At 37.3% G+C, this 20246-nt stretch overlaps 1 protein-coding gene across 2 annotated transcripts in view; it reads right to left on the bottom strand.

Moving 5' to 3' along the window:
- PTH2R (parathyroid hormone 2 receptor) overlaps window positions 1-20246 on the bottom strand; it is a 103382-nt gene that overhangs the window by 17231 nt on the left and 65905 nt on the right. The window contains exons 9-10 of one of the 2 annotated variants that reach the window (XM_063077591.1): window positions 14945-15011; window positions 23-117 (exon numbers count right to left, since the gene is read on the bottom strand). In XM_063077591.1, coding sequence (XP_062933661.1) covers window positions 23-117; window positions 14945-15011 — 162 coding nt within the window. The remainder of the gene's footprint in view (window positions 1-22; window positions 118-14944; window positions 15012-20246) is intronic. The other variant, XM_063077592.1, reaches the window with a different exon arrangement.

Below are 20246 nucleotides of genomic sequence, written 5' to 3'. Positions count from 1 at the left end.
TAGAGGCCTGTCCTGGAATTACCTGTATTGCTTTCTTGTGTCATGCCCAACAGCATTGGTCTCCCAAATCTTGGTAGCCAGAACTCTAACTGTATTCAGAAACAGAATAAAATTCAGCTGGAAGAGAAGATAACATTACAAGGAATTATTAAATTAGTCTTCAAGATGCTTATAAAAATTTACAAAAATTGAACTTTTTATTCGAAGACCAAAAGTTACCCATTCCATTAAAGTGAACAAGAATATCTGAGATAAGATGGAAGGCTAGTGATTCTTGATTTGCCCTCATGAAAACACAAAGAAAAATAAAAATTTCAATAGCACTGGAAACCAGAAATGCCAGATGATAATCTGCCAGTATCCGCAGGGAATTTCCCAACCAAAGTTCGGATGAAGCCCTGTGGCAGACTGGAGGACAAAGAATAATCATTATTATATAAATGTAACTGACTGTCCTTTTTGAAATGAATTCCCAGCTTCTGTCTCTATTTTTAGATAGAGGAATAATAGAATTGTTTTGGGGATTCTGTCTCTGCTGCAATTACGAAAAGTATTGAGAGAAGTACACTATGGTTTCAAAAAAAAAAGGCAAGCAAGATGCTGTATAAAAACAGGCCCTCCAAGTAGGCAATTAAATTGATGTCGAGAGATTACAGGTTGGGCACCACCAGAAATAATCAAGTTCTGGCTTTAGAAAAGGGGGAGGAGGCTGTTGGTGGGATAATCCCTTTTATGTCCAAGGGCCTCAAGGATCGGTGAAGAAATCCAAAAGAAGCAGAAGCAGAGGTCTTCAAGTCCGGGGTCATAGGATGTGGAAGCCTGAACTTCTGGTGCCTTTGCTCACGAGATGGCTGCTGCCCAGAAAGTGCTAGTACTTAGGAATAATGGAAATGTGGATTACCAAGAGTGGACACTACGTCAATGGCAGAGCAGGGCCCAGAAGAGAGAACCCATCACGTTCTGCATTCCTAGGAATAACTTGTCTTGCACGGTCCGCAATCATTTGCAGAATTTGGAGAATTTTGGTTATTGGATGATTCATGTGCCTCAGTCCTCCATTCAGCTGATGGTCTGCATCGGCCCTGAACCCCCCACCACCCTCTTTGCCATCCTGCCATTGCCTACCTTGTAGGCACCTGCTCAACTATTTCACGGCTTTCTATAAGAACTGAGGGCTGGGTCTGGAGCCCCATACCCTGCGGAAGGACAAAGGCATGCTGTGAGCTGGTGGAAGAAGAAGGATATTTTCATGCTAATAATAGCTGCCATTTACTGAACACTCGAATTTAAAACCTCTCCTGACAATGGGACAGATATTTTTATTGTGTCTATTTATTATGGATGATGAAATTCCAACTCAAAGAGATTAACTGATTTGACCTGGACTACCCAGCTATCAGATGGAATTTGAACCAGGTCTGGGTGAGTCCATATTGTGACTTCCTAACCATTATCTCATATCTTCTCTTCAGGAGGATAAGAAGATGCAAAACACGAGAAATGAGGATTTCCATCTTTACCCGCTACAGCACCCAGCTCACAGACACAAAATCTTTTTCAGCAGAAGGTGAGAAGCTGCTTGTCCATCACACGGCTGCTGATTTCTGAATTGCCAAACTGATTTCATGCCCTGCTAGTTCCTCTCTCCCTATGACTACATTCCCAAGCAATATGTTGTAGCTGGGGTGAAAATATTGGGAAGTGGAGCTGTGTAACTACTGTGTCGAGGACTAGCAGAAGAAACTGAAGCTGGAAGAACTGTGGGAGCAAGGCCAGCTGGGATTGTCATTTGTCATTCCTTATTCCTGGAAAAGGAAGAATTTTAGATGGCTTCAGATGGGCCAGTCTTAAACTCCACCATATTAAAATGACCAGGACCAGTCACTCTGTCCTCCAGTCAGCAGACCACACCGCTGCAACCCACCAGAAATTTGAGGAAATTTGTAGATGAAACACACACTGACAAATCCATCAATTTAGTAACTGGAGAAGATACACATAAGTGCAACTAACCGGTTTACAGAAAGAATTAAGAATTAAGAAAAACTAAGATTGTGTAGAACTTGCTGCCTTAAAAGATAGGTAAACAAAATGCACATGCACATACACATATTGATATATGCAACAAGAGCTGGAAGAAATTCTAATAATTATTCTGAATAATTTAGGAAAACATACAATATAAGTTAATTAGAAAGTTACTGTTTACTATTCTCAGTGTTTTACATGAATTGGCTCTTAGTCTTCACAACAGCTCTTTGAGACAGGCATATTATTGTTCTCATTTTGCAGATGAGGAATCTGAGGCACAAGTTACACAAATTACACATGGCCACACAGCTAGCAAGTAGCAGAGCCCTAATGCAACCCATGCAGCCTAGATCCACAGTGTAACCACCACATTGTACTGCCCATAAAATGGAGTTGATTTAATAGCAGATTGAGATGAAGACAGAAATTTTTTAAAGAGCAGGATGGACTGACAAGAGAGTCTAAAATATAACTAAGTTCTAAAATCAATATTAGAAACAGCAAGCAGTAGATCTGACAGAGCAGGAAAAGGATTCAGCAATTTAGGAGACACTTGAAGGGAGGGAAAAAGAACACAGACGTGTGTGACAAGGGATAAGATGCTTATATAGAGGGCACAGAACCAAGAGTCAACATGCGGATTATTTCTCTTTCTGAAGAAAAGGTAATAACAAATAGAACAAATCAATAAATACAAAAGAGAAAAAAAAATCCTACACTAAAAAAAGACCTGAGTCTGCAGATGAAAAGGGACTGGGCCAAAAAAAAATGAAAGAGAGCAAGACCAAGAGGAAGCTTCTGGTGAGATGTTTTTATTATTATCATTACTTTAAAGGGTGAAGAAATAATTCTAAGAGAAAGTCATCTAAAGGGTCGTGCATGTCTCATGTAACCTTCTTGGAGAGAAAATTTTGCTTTAAGGTCTACTTCAAGTAAACTACAGATAAAACAAAGAAGTAAAAAACAGAATGTAGAATAAAATGATCTTTTGTAAGCATTAAAGCCAATAACGCAAGAATAAATTTTGTGTAAATGTGATCTTAAAATACTGCCAATATATAAATTAGATTTTTTCTCAATTAAAAGTTTAAATACATTTAAAGATTTATTCGAAGTGAACCACAGATTAATTAAAACAAGAACTCAGAGTTTCATCCATGCAGTCTCTGGCTCCTTAGGCTACCCCATCCCTGAGACTTTGTTCCTAGAGTCCCCTTTGCCTGGCTCCTTCTACCCACTCTTTTACCCTCAGTAGGTTGGCTCATTCTCAGGGCTCAGGTTGAATGTTACTTTTTCTCAGAATTCATTTTTGACCCCCCAGCCTCACCAGAGTACTTGTCATGTTGAACCGTTTCCCTCCCCCACTCTGAGTAAGCTGTGTGAGGAGAAATGGGTGTCCATCTCCTCACCCTCTCATCTCCATTGCCTCATGCAGTGCCTGCCATGTTCTTGGCACTTAATCAAGACCTGTTAAATGCATGAACAAATGAGTGAGTGGGAGATGCATGCTCTAAACACTGAGTATATTGGGGTAAATCAGCATATCTCTCTTACATGTAGAATTTTCACTTTAGGTATCTCTCATAAAAAACATAATCAGAGAAAGAAGTCAAAATTTGGATACAGGAAAAAATAAAATAGAAATAGAAATAAATTTAACCAAGGAGGTGAAAGATCTCTATAAGGAAAACTATAAAACACTGATTAAGATTTTAAAAAAAAGGAAAGATATCTCATGTTCCTAAGTTGTAAAAATCAATACTGTTAAAATGACCATGCTATCCTAAGTTATCTACAGATTCAATGCAATCCCCATTAGACCACCAGTGACATTCTTCACAGAAACAGAAAAAATAATTCTAAAATTTGGAGGAAACCACAAAAGACTCCGAATAGCCAAAGCAATTCTGAGCAAAATGAACTTAGCTTCAAAATATACTACAAAGCTATAGTAATCAAAAACAGCAAGTTACTGGCACAAAAGCAGACACGTAGACCAATGGAATAGAATAGAGAGCCCAGAAATAAATCCACATACCTACAGCCAACTGATTTTCAACAAAACACCAAGAACATACATTGGGGAAAGAACAGTCTCTTCAATTAATGGTGCTGGGAAAACAGGACATCCATATGCAGAATGAAACTAGACTCCTATCTCTCAACATATACAAAAATCAACTCAAAATGAATTAAAGACTTAAATTTAAGAACCAAAACTATGAACTACCAGAAAAAAACACAGGGGAAATGCTTTAGAACATCAAACTGGGCAAAGATTTTATGAATGAAACCTCAAAAGCACAGGGAACGAAAGCAAAAATAGACAAATAGGATTATATCAAACTAAAAAGCTTCTGCACAGCAAAGGAAACAATCAACAAGGAGACAACCTGCAGAATGAGAAAAAGATTTGCAAACTATGCATCCTACAAGGGATTAATATCCAGAATATACAAGGAACTCAAACAATAGCAAAAAATCAAATAATCCATTAAAACAAGAGCAAATGAACTGAATAGACATTTCTCAAAAGAAGACATACGAATGGCCAACAGGCATATGAAAACATGCCCAACATCATTAATCATCATGCAAATGCAAATCAGAACTATCATGAGATATCATCTCACCCCAGTTAGAATACCTATTATTAAAAAGATTTTTTTTTAAATGTTGATGAGGATGTGGAAAAAAGGGAACGCTTACATATTGCTGGTGGGAATATAAATTAGTCCAGCCTTTATGAAAAATAGTCAGGAGGTTTCTCAAAAAACTACAAGTAGAACTACCATATGATCCAGCAATTCCAGTACCAGGTTTATATATCCAAAGGAAGGAAAATCAACAGGTCAAACAGATATCTGCACTCTTACGTTTAATCCAGTATTATTCACAATAGCCAAGATATGGAAACAACATAAGTGTCCATCAACGGATGATTGGGTAAATAAAATGTGGTGTGTGTGTGTGTGTGTGTGTGTGTGTGTGTGTGTGTGTGTGTGTGTGTGTGTGTGTGTGTGTGTGTGTGTGTGTGTGTGTGTATATACTCAATGGAATACTATTCAGCCATAAAAATAAACAAATAATGAAATCCTGCCATTTGAGGCAGCATGGGTGAGCCAGGAAAAATATGTTAAGTGAAATAAGCTAGGCACAGAGAGAGAAATACCACATGTTCTCACTCATATGTGGAATCTAAAAAAGTTGATCTCGTAGAAGTGGAGTGTAGAATAGTGTTTACTAAAGGCTGGAAAAGATAGAAGGGAGAGGGGGAAAAGAGCAAGTGACCAATGGATAGAAAATTGCAGCTAGATAGAATAATTTCAAGTGTTCTATATCACTATAGGAAGACTATGTTTACGATTTATTGTATAATTTCAAATAGCAGTAGAGAAGATTTAGAATGCTCCCAACACAAAGAAATGACAAATGTTCGAGGTGACAGATATGCTAATCACTCTCATTTGATATTGCACGTCGTATACATGTACCCAAATGTCACACTGTACCCCATAAATATGTACAATTATTATGTGACAATTAAGAAAAAATAGATTGAACAAAAATTTTAGGTATAGGAAGGTCGACAGTTACAGAAGATCCATAAAACCATCTCTTTACCCTTGCAATTTTCATCTATGCCTTTTGATACATGCTGGGGAGGAGTGCTTTCTCCTCATTCCTGATTTTTCCTTCCAGAAGTGGGACTCAACTGACGTGCACTTCATTTTCTCTCCCCTTCCCTTTATTCTCTCCACCCCGGAAGAGATGGATTGAAGTATTTGATGAGTCAATGAGGGATGAGACACTAAGTTTGCTTGAGGCAGCTCATCCTTCTTTATCTTGGGAGATGGCAGTGAGCAGACTTTCCCTGCAGCATCTCCAGGGACAGAGGCCTGCCCCTCAGCATCCTGTGCCCAGGTGGGCAGATCTTGACTCATTATGGGGTTCTTCAACGGGCCCACTGCCTAACAGACCCTAAGGTCACATCCTCCAGCTCAGCCTCTGGCAGCAATACGGGTTTTGTTTTGTTTCTCCCTCTCCCCCTTTGCTTATATCTCAACTTGTTTAGAATCAGGGCAGCAAAGAGAGATGCTATGCATTAGTTCCCCTCAGAGACACTCTGACTACATCCCATCTTCTCCCCAATATACTGGCTTATTTTTCAATATCATGAACATAAGAAAATTTTTTCCTTTGTTTATATTCATATTGGTACTAAATATTAAAAATTTAAATAAACTCCCTAATCTATACCAAATACTATAATTTGATTATCTGTATAATAGGTATAAAGACAAAATATGTAGCTCACTTCTTTTTTTTTTAAGCTTCTAATTTTTTTTTTATTGGTTATGAATATTCATGGGATACAAAGCTGATTGTCACCCCTCATGCCCAAGATGTGATGGCCAGATTCATACTGGCAGCATTCCCATTACTACAAATGGCGATTATACCCCGTGTCCCCCGCCCAATTATCCCCAGCCTCCCTCCCTCTCCCCCTTTCCCCACTCCACTTTGTATCCCTAGGTGTGCTCTCTCCCTCTGCAAGCCCAACACACCACTGTGGTCCTTCTTTCCTTCCTTCTTTCTCTCTTAGCTCCCACATATGAGTGAGCACATGTGGGATTTACCCCTCTGTGCTTTGCTTATTTCACTCAATATAAATTTCTCCAGGCTCATCCATGTTGTTGCAAATGGGAGAATTTCATTCTTTATTGTGGCAGAGTAGTATTCTACAGTGTATACATACCACATTTTTCCTCATCCAATCATCCATCAATGGACATTTAGGTTGGTTCCATATATCAACTATTGTAAACAGTAACTCAGTTCTTATCACTTGAATTTCAATTTATTACTTAGGGACAGCATTTATGGTAAATGTTAGAGCTTTAATTTCATTGGAACTTCTATTTCTGACTGGTTTAGAAAGGGAAAGGAGTCCTGGAGGGCAGCTTTTTCTGGGAAAAAATCAATTTGGTATTTGCAATTCGATCAAAGACTAGAGATTAAATTTTATCCATTTTTCTTAAAATTCTTTCCTTACCAGTCATCCCTCTCTCATCCCCATCCCCTGTTTTTAGTGACTGAACCTCCTTTAATAACAAGTGGGGGGAAATGAATAATTGACCCAACAGGAACAGAGAAGCTTGTACCTTGCTGTTTCCTTCTTTTCATTTTTTTAAAAGTAGGTATGATATTTTTAAAACTTCTTACTTAAAATTTTTCCTAAAGGCTTTTGTTAGAATATCATCTTTTTCCTTCTGCCAAAATTCCCTCTGATGTTTTTTGACAGGTATGTGAAACAAAACATTTATAAGGAAAAAAACTGAAAATATGGAACTCTCCATTTAATGCACTGTAAGTAGTGTGCAGCCTCCTCAAGAGTCACTACTTGGTTAGTCATTCAAATTAGATCATTATTCATACAATGAGCAAGCCAATGACAAACACCACAAATTATCTGTTGAACACAGAAATTAGTTCTTAGCTAGGATATGCAATTGTGCTGTGAGGCACAATAAAGGAAACATCTAAAAACAAGTAAATGTTTACCAATAATAAGTGACCCCCAAAAGAAATAATCATTACTGCCCCTTATTTTCCTATTACCATCAACATCTGCAATGCAAACCATAAGTTCTCACAGTTATATCAGTTCTCTGTAGGGTTATTTAAAGGTCAATATCTCTGCAAAAGTGTCAGATTAGCATCAGACAACATAACCTCAAAATGCTTCCCAGCTTGAACATTCTTCGATTCTATGGCTTATTTATGAGGAGTTGTCAGAAAATGAACTACTGCCTGCAGAAAAAAAAGGATAGTCTAATGTCTCAATGAGTAACTGGCCCTGATTTCCAATTTCAGTTTTGTTTTTTGGGTTTTTTTAATGCAGCTGGGAGTTGCTTTAAAGACTGAGTTTTGGATTTTTCTGTTTCATTACTCCCATCCTACAAACATTGCTTAGACGTATGTACTGTAAGAAAAGTGGCCCTGGAAGAAATTTCCATCCTTCATGTATAAAAGATATATCATTAAATTAGTTACACATTTACAATTTTATTGATGACAATATTTACCTTTTCTCAGCTCCTTTAAAAAAATGGTTCTCCTTATTGCACATTCACATTTTAATTTAGCTAAGATGAAGCAACATATTGGACAGGAAAATACTTTGAGGTTTTATGGCACTTCCAAAAGAATAGACTTAAATGAATGGAAAATGTGGGATTGACTCCCATCAAAAGAGCACAAGCCACGGATTGCTGTCAGACTGCCCAAGGTCGCCAGCTGCTGCAGCACTGATCTCCCTTTGTGATCTCCCTAGCAGTTTACACTTGTTTATGGTTGTTCCCATTTTAATTCCTGTCTTTCTTTCAAAGGCTACATCAAGAGCACCATCTCTTATATAGAAATCTGAACATAATTGATGTCAGATTCAATCACATAGGACTATGCACTTAAAGGAAAGTAATTAGTATCGCTCTTAAGCAGATACCCACACCTCCAGACAACTTCATCTAATCTATCCACCATAACGTCTCCAGAGTTTTCTTTTCAAAACCCAAATCTGAGAGAGGGGGTCTGATGGTGGACTAGAGGTGCCCAGCGTGCAGTTCTCCTGCAGAAGAGATCTAGAGCAGAGTGGACAGCAGAAATCAGCGCAGGAGAAATTCTCCCTTGAGAAAAGAAGAATCTACTCAGCTGGAGCACTTCCCAGTGGTAACCCCTGATTACTCCTGCCCCAACCCACCCTCACCACCAGGGAGGTCACCAGTGCCACTGTCTGGCCCCAGGGCAGGGATCCATCTCCCCCCATGGGATTTCCTTTTTCTCCTTGCAGTAGCCACCTATTTGGTGTTTCCTTTACTAAGCCTTCCAGACACAGTCTGGTGCTTTCTCCTCCTTTTTCCTTAAGACTCAGAAGAGCGTGTATTACTACTACATAAACCACCATTTCTGTTATTTCCACCTTTTACCACACGACTACTAGTAGTAGTATTAACTACTATTGCTACCACTTCTACAAGCTATACTATTTACTGAGTCCTCTTCATAGGTTGCACTAGCACTTTAATTATCTTATTTAGTCTTCATAATAACCCTACGAAGTGAATATTAGAATATCCAATTTCCTTTTTAGAAAACTACAGCCTGGAGGGGCTAATTTGTAGTAAGGTCAGCAACTGGCAAGAGTCAGCATCAGGATTCATACATTTGTTCACACAACTACCAAGCAAATTAGACATCCTGCACCTCTTTCACTAATCTGCTGTGTGACCTTGGTTACGAGCAATAAAACTCAGAAAGCCTTCCAGCTCTGAAATCCTATGATTCCAAATCAGATACTTCTCAGTGTGCTGAGCAAAAAGCCAGTCATACCTATAATTGAAACAACATATTAAATGATTATACGGTATTTAAATGTGGAAAATGCCTTAAAATTTTGGCATGCTTAATAAATAATCTTAAGATCCACTATGAGTAACCTTATCAGACATATATGTGTATTTTCCATTCATTCAATATTTTGTACGCATTGATAAGTATCAGGAACTCTAGGAAAACAGAAGAACAGCAGATACTCCCTGCCCCCAAAGGGTACACAGGGAGAGAGCCAATTCATAAAATGCAATATGGTACACTTTTAAAGTGCCTGATCACATGAAACATGACTAGCCTCCCACAACCATGTGCACACTCACTGGTTACACTGGTGAGCACTTTTGCACTAATTTCAGATTTGTCTAATTCAGCGTTCTCCACATAAGTCACTTAAGGTGCCACCACCATGATCTTGCCATATTGATATATTCATCTACTATCTTTCTTCGAACAATCCACTTTCATTAAATTACTAAAATTTTAGTAATTAGTTATTGTTCCCCTTGGAAATACATATCTATGGGTTGTATCTGCTTGACTATGTAAAAGAGTAAGATTTCTTTCTGTCTTTGCAATCTCTTAGCAAATTGCCTGTAAGGCACATCACATTCTGGTTTAATAATTCCATACCAAGACTGTTTTCTTTCTCTACTACTGCCTTTGTGGAGAGGATTTCTGGCTTAGGAGATTATGCCTTTAATTATATTTCCCCAACAGTAGAAAGCTAGAAAGAGCCTTGCTTCCACTATTATAACAAATAATGCTGAATAATCTGCAAATTAAAAAAAAAAAAAAACTTTCTAAATTTTCCTTTAAATTTGTCAAGGCAAAGTTACAGGATGACTGATTAACCCAAAATCTAAATTAAGACTAGCAAATCCAAGGAGAGATGAAATATGAGCACTTGCTTCCACAGCGCACATGCCACAGCTGGTGGTAAGAAGAATTCAGTTACAATGTTTAACTGAACTATCCAAGAAGGAAACTATAAAAACAATTCAATGTACAATAATAACAAAAAGAATAAAATACTCAGGAATAAATTTAACCAAAGATGTTAAAGACTTGTACACTAAACATAAAACATTGATGAAGGGAATTGAAGAAAACAAAGATAAATGGAAAAATGTCCTGTGTTTATGGATAGGAAGAATTAATATTGTTAAAAAGTCCATACTACCTAAAGCAATCTACAAATTCAATACAACCCCTTTCAAAATCCCAATGGCATTCTTCACAGAAATTGAAAAAGCAATCCTCAAATTCATAGGAAACCAAAAAAGACTCCAAATAGCCTAAGCAATCTTGAGCAAGAAGAACAAAGCTGGAGGCATCGCACAGCCTGATTTCAAAATATATTACAAAGCTACAGTAACTGAAACAGTATGATACTAGCATAAAAACAGACATATAGACCAATGGAACACAATAGAGAGCCAGAAATAAATCCATGCATTTGCAGTCAACCGATCTTTGACAAAGGAGCCAAGAGCACACAGTGAGGAAAGAGCAGTCTCCTCAATAAATAGTGTTGGGAAAACTGGATATCTACATAAAGAAGAATGAAATTGGACCTTATCTCACACCATATACAAAAAACAACTAAAAATGAATTAAAGACTTAAAAGAAAGACTTCAAACTGTGAAAACAACTGGAAGAAAACATAGCAGAAAAGCTTTATGACAGTGGTTTGGGCAATGAAATTTTTGGATATAGCACCAAAATCACAGGCAACAAAAGCAAAAATGAAAAAATGGGTTTCTAACAAAGGCAGCCTAGTTAAGAGTCTTAACTACTCTTAACTACTGTGACACATTTGGCCTCACTCCCAAGAGGCCAGACCTCCTTAGTCCTTCACACTATGTCCACATGCATCTGAAACTGGATGTACAGACAAGTCACGGTGTTGCAGAGCTGTCCCCTCTCCTTACATCTTCACACAGACCCAGCAAGAAGGGAGGTAGGGTGCCGGTCAGGTTAAATGCTACCTTACTGTCTGCCTGGTTTTCCAGCAAGTCATGGAAAAACCATGGGATACAGTTAGGAAGCAGGCTTCTTTTTTAATAAAATATTTATCGAACTCAGGAAGATGACATCACATAGGAATGAAGAAAGTGAAAGTGAAAATAAGAACATTATGTTATACATTTCTCACCTTGTGTTTTATTGTGTATGAATAGAAGGTTTACCTAGAACATTACAAAAGTAACAGCTTAATAACTTTTCCAAAATCTGAATATTTATTTCTTTACTGCTAATTAAAGCCTTCTAATATCAAAAAAAATAGATAATGCTAACATGTTTAATAACAGGGTAAAAGTAACCTCTAATCCTAACAAGATTATACCATTTTTGGTAGACACATTTATAGCCTATTTAAAAACAGCCAAGAATGGCACCCTAGGTTTCATGGATACAGATAGAAAGGACATCCTGCTGTCACCTCAGGAGCCCTCATGGTGTCAGCCTGAGGGACCGTGAAGTCTGGGAAGCCAGATCGTCCCTGGGAAGCCTCTCAGGTCTGAGCAGCCACTTAGAGATACACAAGGCATAGGTGTTAGCATTATTGCTGTCCAGAAACTGACATTATTACTTTATGGGAACATTTTTTAATATAGTGTATTGGATGGGGAGGGGTTGCCTGATTTGTGAGCAAGTCATTAACACATAAAATAAAACGATAATAGCGAATGCTCATAGTGCTGTGTGCCAGCCACTATTCCTAATGCAGTCCAGTTATTAACCCATGTAATCTAGCCTACCATCCCCATCGTACAGATGGGGAAAGTGGACCCTGACTTTACATAAATTGCCCAAGGCCAGCCTGCACAATAAAATTTCACCCTGTGCACTCTATCAAAAGGCAGACCTGGGATTCTAACAGAGGCAGCCTGGCCCAGAGTCTATGCTCTTAACTGCTGGGATGTGTGTCTGTACAGTGGTCAGAGAAGGCCTGTCTGAGGAGGTTACCTTTCAGCTGGGACCTGAAGGAAGACAGGACATTAGGTAGGTGACATGCAGGAGGAACAGTATGGCAGGCATACAGAAGAGCACCAGCAAAGGCCCTGAGATGGGAAACCACATGGCATGTTCACAGAACTAAAAGAAAGCCATGATGTGAAGCTAACAGTGTGGCAGGAGACTGCACAATCTAGAAAATGGAGAGAAAGATGGGCCCAGGTCAAAGAAATGAGGAAAGTGTATTCCAAGTGTAGAGGGAAAGTTCTAGAATTTCAACCCCCATTCTTGGTCTCCTTTGCCTCCTAACGCTCTCAGACCCATGTCCTGTCCACTCGTGGTCCCTGTGACTTAAACTCCCACCCAGCAGGCACCCATTATTATCCGGTTGCCCCACCTCCAGTCTCGGCCAAGCCCTGGATCTTTCTGAACAAGGAACAATCTCTATCACTCTCCAGCGTGAAAACCTGTCTCCACTTGTGCGATGAGGTTTCGATTCTTTAGAAAGCATGTGAGCACTTCAGGGTATGGCCCCTGCCCCTTTGCAGTCTCAGCTCCTGACACTGTCTCACATACAACTTCGGTTCAGACACTCCAAGATGCTGTCATACCCCCCCAACCTATGATAAGAATAAATAACGAATTTCCCCTTTAATCATGGCTCTCTTTGCTCAGGATTTTGTGTTTATTAATCCCCATCTACTCCCAAAGTTGATATTAGATGCCTTATTTTTTTTTTTTCTCAAAGCCAGTCTTGTATATAAAGCTCTGGTCTTTGAGATTCTACATAAAATAATCACTCTTCTTGGAATCGAAGTTTTAAAACGTATTAACTTGTGTTTACTGTGTATTTTCGAACTCCTGGATTTCCAGGATTTCAGTGAGAGCTTTAAATTGATCATCTGAACTGCTGCCACTGGCAATCCTACCATCTGGTGTTACACATCTCCGATGCAATTATCCACATGGGGCCTTCCACATTCTTTCTGCCAGAAGAGCCAAATCTGTCCTGGGAGCTCTTTATTCTTGAGGTGTATCTCCTTATTTCTCAAGGTATTTCCCTTATTTTATTGCAAACTCTACTTTGCAGTTTTTCTTTGTAATTCTGTTTTTTCTTTACTTAGTTTTTCACTTGCCTTTTTAGCTTTTCTCTTTCATAATTCAAACTTCTCTAAATTATTGATTAAAAAAATAAGTGGGATATTGATTTCAAATCCAATTCTTGACATTTTATGAAAACTTTCAGATACATTAGTAGATTTGAGTAAATTAAAAGCTTCAAGGGAATTGTGATAACCCTGAATTGTAATAATGAAACAAAAAGGTAACTCTCAATGAACAGAAAGGTGCTCTTGAATCTCTTCTGTGATTTTTGAGGTTCAGTGAACTTTGTAATATTGGAAAAGCATTTAAGAATTCTTGCTCTGAAGCCCATGAATTCATCATAATTTTAGTTCAAGATGAAAATGACCTTCCCCCTAAGTTTTCTTAGAAATTTATTGAGTGTACCACCATTTCTAGTTCTCCTTCACCACATGGTGAATCTTTTAGAAGCTCTTCAGTCACCTGACTTTGCTGTTTTACACTGTAACTTAGAAACTTCAGCAAATAAACTTCTCACCCATGTTGATACTGTGACTTAGATCTGTAAACAAATAACAAAGCTTTGGATAAAAATCAATTTTTTCAATGAAAAATGCCCTATAATTTACTTTTCTCCACTGTCCTTTGCTTCAATTCCTAATAATTTTGCAAGGATCCTTTGGGTTTTAATAGATTCCACATTTAGCTTTGGGACAGTAGTCCTGCTTTTAAGATGCTTGTAATCTTGTATTACATACATGAACACCAGGAAAACAAAAAGTGGTATAATTTCTTCATCAAACCTCAGAGAAGCTGATGCACTAAAGTCTTCAAGGAAAACTAGCAGTAAACATTTTGGTGAGTTTTGTTAGACACAAGGAAGTGTGCAGTTTTGCTTTCCTTTGCAACACAGATGCAATACACATTTGAAATATTACAGTCAGACAAGGTCCAGTACAGTATGCATTGCCAACTCTAGTCTTTTTCTCTATTACCTATTAGGCTTCCGCAGAAATCCAAGGAGTTATCCTTGGAAGAAGTATGCCAAATAAAAGCTTTAGGTAATGCTCTATAATGGATCATACTACCATTTTTTCAGTAATTTCTCTGTTCTCCTGCTATTCCATTTTTCCCCTCCCCACCACCCCGACCTACTACCAAGTGATCAAAATGTTAGAGTGGAGATATAAAATAATGGATGAAAAGAGAAAGAGATTAAGGGCCTTCCAATTGCCTAAACATAAATGTTCATAGATATTTTGAAATCTCACAATTGTCCCCAAGCACCAGCTGATTAAAGTGCTTTCTGCAGGGGTCTCACTGTCAGCCACAAACAAGAGCCTCCCAACAGCTATTGCTGTACATATGAGAGATTCCCAAATCTATTGCAGAATAAAGTGACAAACTTTCTCTGGGTTTTAGAAGGAGTTTAATTTTTCATCTCTTTTTTAACTATATAGAAGCTTTTAAACTTACCCCAATAGCTGCTAAGATCGGGGCTTGATAAATCCACTTGATGTCTCCAGCACTAAGTTCCCAGCACCTGAAACATGAAAAAGAACTTTCATGAATAAATTGGCAAAGCTAATAGGTAGTGAAAATTAAGTAGCATTTTAAGTTTTACCAAAAACTCCAGTCTCAAGCTTCTGATTAAGAAACAAATAGATGAAAATATCTTACCGTAAAACACCCAAACAAGTGGAAAAAACATGTAATGGGTCCTGGTTCCATACCATTAGCTACCCCTTGCAGATAAGTAGTGTTATAAATATTGCTGAATCACTTTCATAGTGACAAGAATAAAAACCACATTTCCAGCACCACAAGAAAATTATAGTCTTCTAAATGCGGCGCAATTGATACTTTACTTTTATTATTATTGAAATGAGCCATAATAATTAAAACTTGATGAAGTCCTCTCTCAGAAATGACAGTAACTCTATTTTATAACTCCTTAAATTGTAGAACACTGACAATAATGCAAATCATTCTTCTCTATAGAAGTGCAGTAGAAAACTGAATGCAAATAATTCTTGTCCATAGAAATGAAAATTAGCTGTGCACAGTGAAATGCAGTTGACTTACATCCTGTAAATATTGACAAGTTTTTGCATTTATTTGTAAATTTTCAGTATTCATTTTACTGAATATAAACATATGGGTCTTTGATCTCTCCCTTGAGCCAATTATAACATCTTACTAATTCCCTCATTAATGAGTTTTTAAAAATCTTTGACAGCTGTTCACTTTATATTGGTATAAGATCCATGATTTTATCTTTAAATTTCAAAAAGTTTGTTTTTAACAGTATTTAACAAAAATTCTATATAATTTACCTATTTATTATATTTATTTTCTGCTTCCCTCACACCCAACTAGAATTTAAGTTCTACATGGGCAGGGATCACTGTTGTTTTGTGTTCTGATATTTTACAAGTGCCTAGAACAGAGCCTAAGTAGTCAATAAATATTTGTTGGATTGAATTGACATGAATTGAATCCAAAGTAAGTTTGACTCAACCTTACCCAATCTGGTTTATACTGGTAAATGTCTTACACCAAAATAAAGAACACAGAATTGATAAAAAGAAAACCAGTTCTACTTGAAACTTTAATGTAGCACTTCAAACAGTTTTTTTTTAATTAAAGATACATAAATAAAAAGCCTTCAGTTTCTTTCTCCTTAGACAAAATTCATCATTGATTGTAGCAACAGTAAATGATATAAATAAATTTGGAGGATAAAATGACACTTCCAGATGATAAACTTATCAAGGAGTTACTTTTATTAATGAGCAAGTTATGGATAATGAAATGCTATTTCAACTATTCCTTAAAGGCAAAACATTTTCAGTACATATCTAATAACTATATCTTCTTTTTAAAGTTTAATTTTTATGTATAAGCAATATATTCTTGTGTCAAAAATCAAACTATATAAAAAGACAGACATTGAGATGTCTCAGTCTCCCCATGTTCCTGTTTACCTCTGCCCCATTCCTCTTCCTTACAGATAACATCTTCTATTACCTTTATGTATATGCTTCCAATGTTTCTTTATGCATATATAAATAAATACAGATGTCATATTCTTATTTTCCCCTCTTTTACAAAGAAATGTATACACTGTTATATAATTTGCCTTTTCAAAGTATTTTTTTCAATTGTTTTCCATATCAGCTCCGAGAGAGTTCAGTAGCACAGCATTTCATTAGGAGAATGTACCACAATTAAAACAACCGGACCCCACACCAGAGTGTAATTCTGGTTCAATCAAACTGAAATCTGCATAGTCAATGAACTTGAAATCTAAATAACATGGAAGACTAAGACACAGAAATTTTATATTTGCATATTATTGAACATTTCCTAGCATTATTTACACGCATCTATTTTTCACCTTATTCAACCAGAAAAGAGTTATGTTACTGAGACATGCAGAATGTGTTCCACACTACCCTAAAAAAGCTTTCTACTAAAGGGAAGGTGGCATATATTTTGTGAATATAAATTTAACATTGATTCACTACCTACAAGGCTCTTGGATTCCATTAATTTTTTTTTCAGTTTTTGACATTTGCTAAAATCTTCACAATCTTCTTTTTTTGCCTCAAGGACATTTCTGCATGGTGTCTCCTAACACACTGGGATTCAAAAATACAATTCTAGCTCTACATAATACTTGTACTCGGATGTGGGTCAAAATCAGCTACCTCTAAGAACATGAAAAACATGACTTTGATGGTTTTCAGTGTCAAAGTTTCAAATTTGCCCCTTGATTTAAGAAAAGAAACTGAGACTTCAGACTTTTTAAAGAAAATGCTATTAATCCTTGTTTTTAATTAATTCTCCAATGCCCCCAGCTCACTCTGTGTTCATTAATATGGCCTGGAAACTACCCTCTGTTCAGATTTTTTAAAATAAATTTTAACACTCTAGGAAATGTAGTTCTGAATGGTGAAGCATGAGGCACAAAGATCTGACGAGCAAGTAGAACTTCCTACTGACAGGGCTGGAAACGGATGCACTGTTCTGCCAGAAGGATCCAGATAATTGTATTGACTGAATACTGCATTCTCACCACAACTCACAACCAGTAAGAGAGGAGGCACAGGCACGAGGGGCCTGGCCCCAACAGCATATGTAGGTGTCCTAGGAATGTCAGAAAGAATCTTTTCTTGGTCCTTTCCATTGCAGGCCCCACATTTCTTGCTGGATGGTGAAACAAAAATATAACAAAGGAGTTATGAATTTCCTTCCCCATTCATTGGCATCTCTTATCTCCCTTGAATGAGTCAGGGAGAAGGTAGTAGGTATCTTGTAAGGTGTTTTGCTTTTGTAAGTAAAAGGACAGAGAAACAAAATTGCTCATTTCTAAATTTCATTTGTCTAACCCAAACTTCTAAATTATCTTAGCCTACCTTACTCGAAAAACACTGTCAATAGAATTTAGAACTGCAAGAAACTTTCTTTGTATATTCAATAGAGTTTAGGCTATTTTAAAAAACAGCATCTGATCTTCTTATCATTGAATGAAGAAGATATAGAGAAAATCAGAGTTCTAGCTTTAAAAGGCCAGATCAGAAAAAGTTGAGTCAAATGTAAGAGACGTGTGTTCATGTAGACCCTGTCCATCCTACGGAGGTGCTCAAAGTCTGATTGCTCCACCAGAGCTTCGTGACATGGCACTCTAATAGGGTCAGATTACATCCAAGAAAACCCACAAAAACTTTCTGTCTACAGAAAAGCCAAATTTCATGAGAAATTGAATAGGGCAATCTTGAAATCATGTCAGATAAATAGTAACAAGTTTAATTTTATATGCAAAATCAAATGTAAAATGAACCCCCACCCACCTATCCAAGATTAGGGCACTATAGAATTCAAGACTTTATTATGAGTAAGGTAGGAAGAAAGCAAAATATTTTGCACAGAGGAGTCACATAATCTAACATATTTCATATTTAATTTTTTACATTAATTCAACTGTTTGGGAGCAATATTTAGCACGAGTTATATTTTTCAACATATGTGTTCAATGGATTCTCTGCCTCAAAAATAATAAACTTTTATTTCTTATTTTTTCAGTGAAAATATTTATGATTTTTAAGGTTTTAAGGTTTAGTTTATGATCTTTAAGAAAGAAAACAAGATGACTAAGAAAACTATCTAATTCAATATAAAATACGTTGTAAACATATTTGTTTTCTTTTTGTGCTGAAGGCCTGGAATATCTGTTACATGGATGAATGAGTCAGAATTCTGCACAAGGCTGGCTGTAAGCTTTGAGAATGTCTCATGTCTCTGGGTCTCATTTTATTTATCTATAAAATGAGAGGATTGGACCATAAAATGCCTTAGGTCCTTCCATCTCTAAAATTCTGAATCTAGGTTATACAGTTATGTATCTCAGAATATGACTATTGTGGCATTAATGAGTACCTCTTTACTGACTCAGCCTCCCTCACCTGGAAATCATATAGCTGATGCTGCAAGTTTTCTCTGAGATTTCCAATATCACTATGTGAACACAGCAATAATGATAACAATGTAAATAACATTGTCCCTCAGTTGTTAACAAATTCAAATAGCATAAAGGGATAAGAGCAAGTAAAAATGCAAAGCCAGTGAGTTTTAGAACTGAGGGAAACTGATTTTGAATGAGACCTTTGTAGCAGGTGGTAGGAAAGCTGCACCCAAAGACAATGACTCCACAGAGTTCAGGCTGAGAAAGAGTGAATTCTTTACAGAGTTCAGGTGCTCACATACTCTGGCATTTTTTCAGTGCATAGCAGACAAAATAATTTCTTAAGGAAATACCTTAAGAAATTATTTTGGTATTGGCTCAAATTTTAAAAAGGCTCCCAGGAGCTAACAAAAAGAGAATTTCTACCATGAAATGTACACACTCTGTGGATATTAAATTAAATTCTGTTAACATAAAAGAATGCTCAGCATTGCTACATAGCTGTCTCTCCTTAAATCGCCTTTTCATTTGTCGTAAGTGTATTAGTCTGTTCGGGCTACCATAACGAAATACCACAGATTGGGTGGCTTAAACAACACACATTTATTTTCCCACAGTCTGTAGGCTAGAAGTCTGGGATCAGGTGCCAGCACAGTCCATTTCTGGTGAGGCCTCTCTTCCTGGTTGCAGGCAGCCTCCATCTCGCCGTGTGCTCACATGACCTCTTCTTTGTGTGCGTGGAACAAGAGAGACAGTAAACTCTCCGGTGTCTCTTCTTATAAGGACACTAATCCTATCATAGCAGGGCCCCATTCTTATGACCTCACTTAACCTTAATGACTTCCTAATAGGCCCTATCTCCAAATACAGTTACATTGGGGGGTAGGGCTTTAACATATGAATTTTGGGGAGGGAAATACAGTTCAGCCCAGTAATAATAAGCTTGACCGTGAGAGCAAAGAGCAGGTGCCTGAATGCTTTTCCACTTTCTCCTTTTCTTTCTTTGACTCATCATTACTAAAAATAGAAATAGTATGAAAAAATGAATGCTTCAGGGTGCATTCATCATATAGCCCCTAAAGAGAAACACAGACAACAAGGGGGCTCTGCCCAAAGTCCACATGAGCTAACTACAAGCATTTGCCAGGCAGCCTGCACTGCAGGCAGCCATGGAGGTGTGTGGAACAGACAGAAGTAAAGAGTGACTTACAACGTCATACATTTATAAGGAACAACAGAAGGACTGTCAAGATTTTTTTCTATTTGTATATAATAATCATACCTTAAAAAGTACTTATTCCCTACCCATAC

The sequence above is a fragment of the Cynocephalus volans genome, chromosome 1 (assembly GCF_027409185.1).
Source record: "Cynocephalus volans isolate mCynVol1 chromosome 1, mCynVol1.pri, whole genome shotgun sequence".
Taxonomy (NCBI): Eukaryota; Metazoa; Chordata; class Mammalia; order Dermoptera; family Cynocephalidae; genus Cynocephalus; species Cynocephalus volans.
This window is presented reverse-complemented; position numbering and strand designations above follow the sequence as displayed.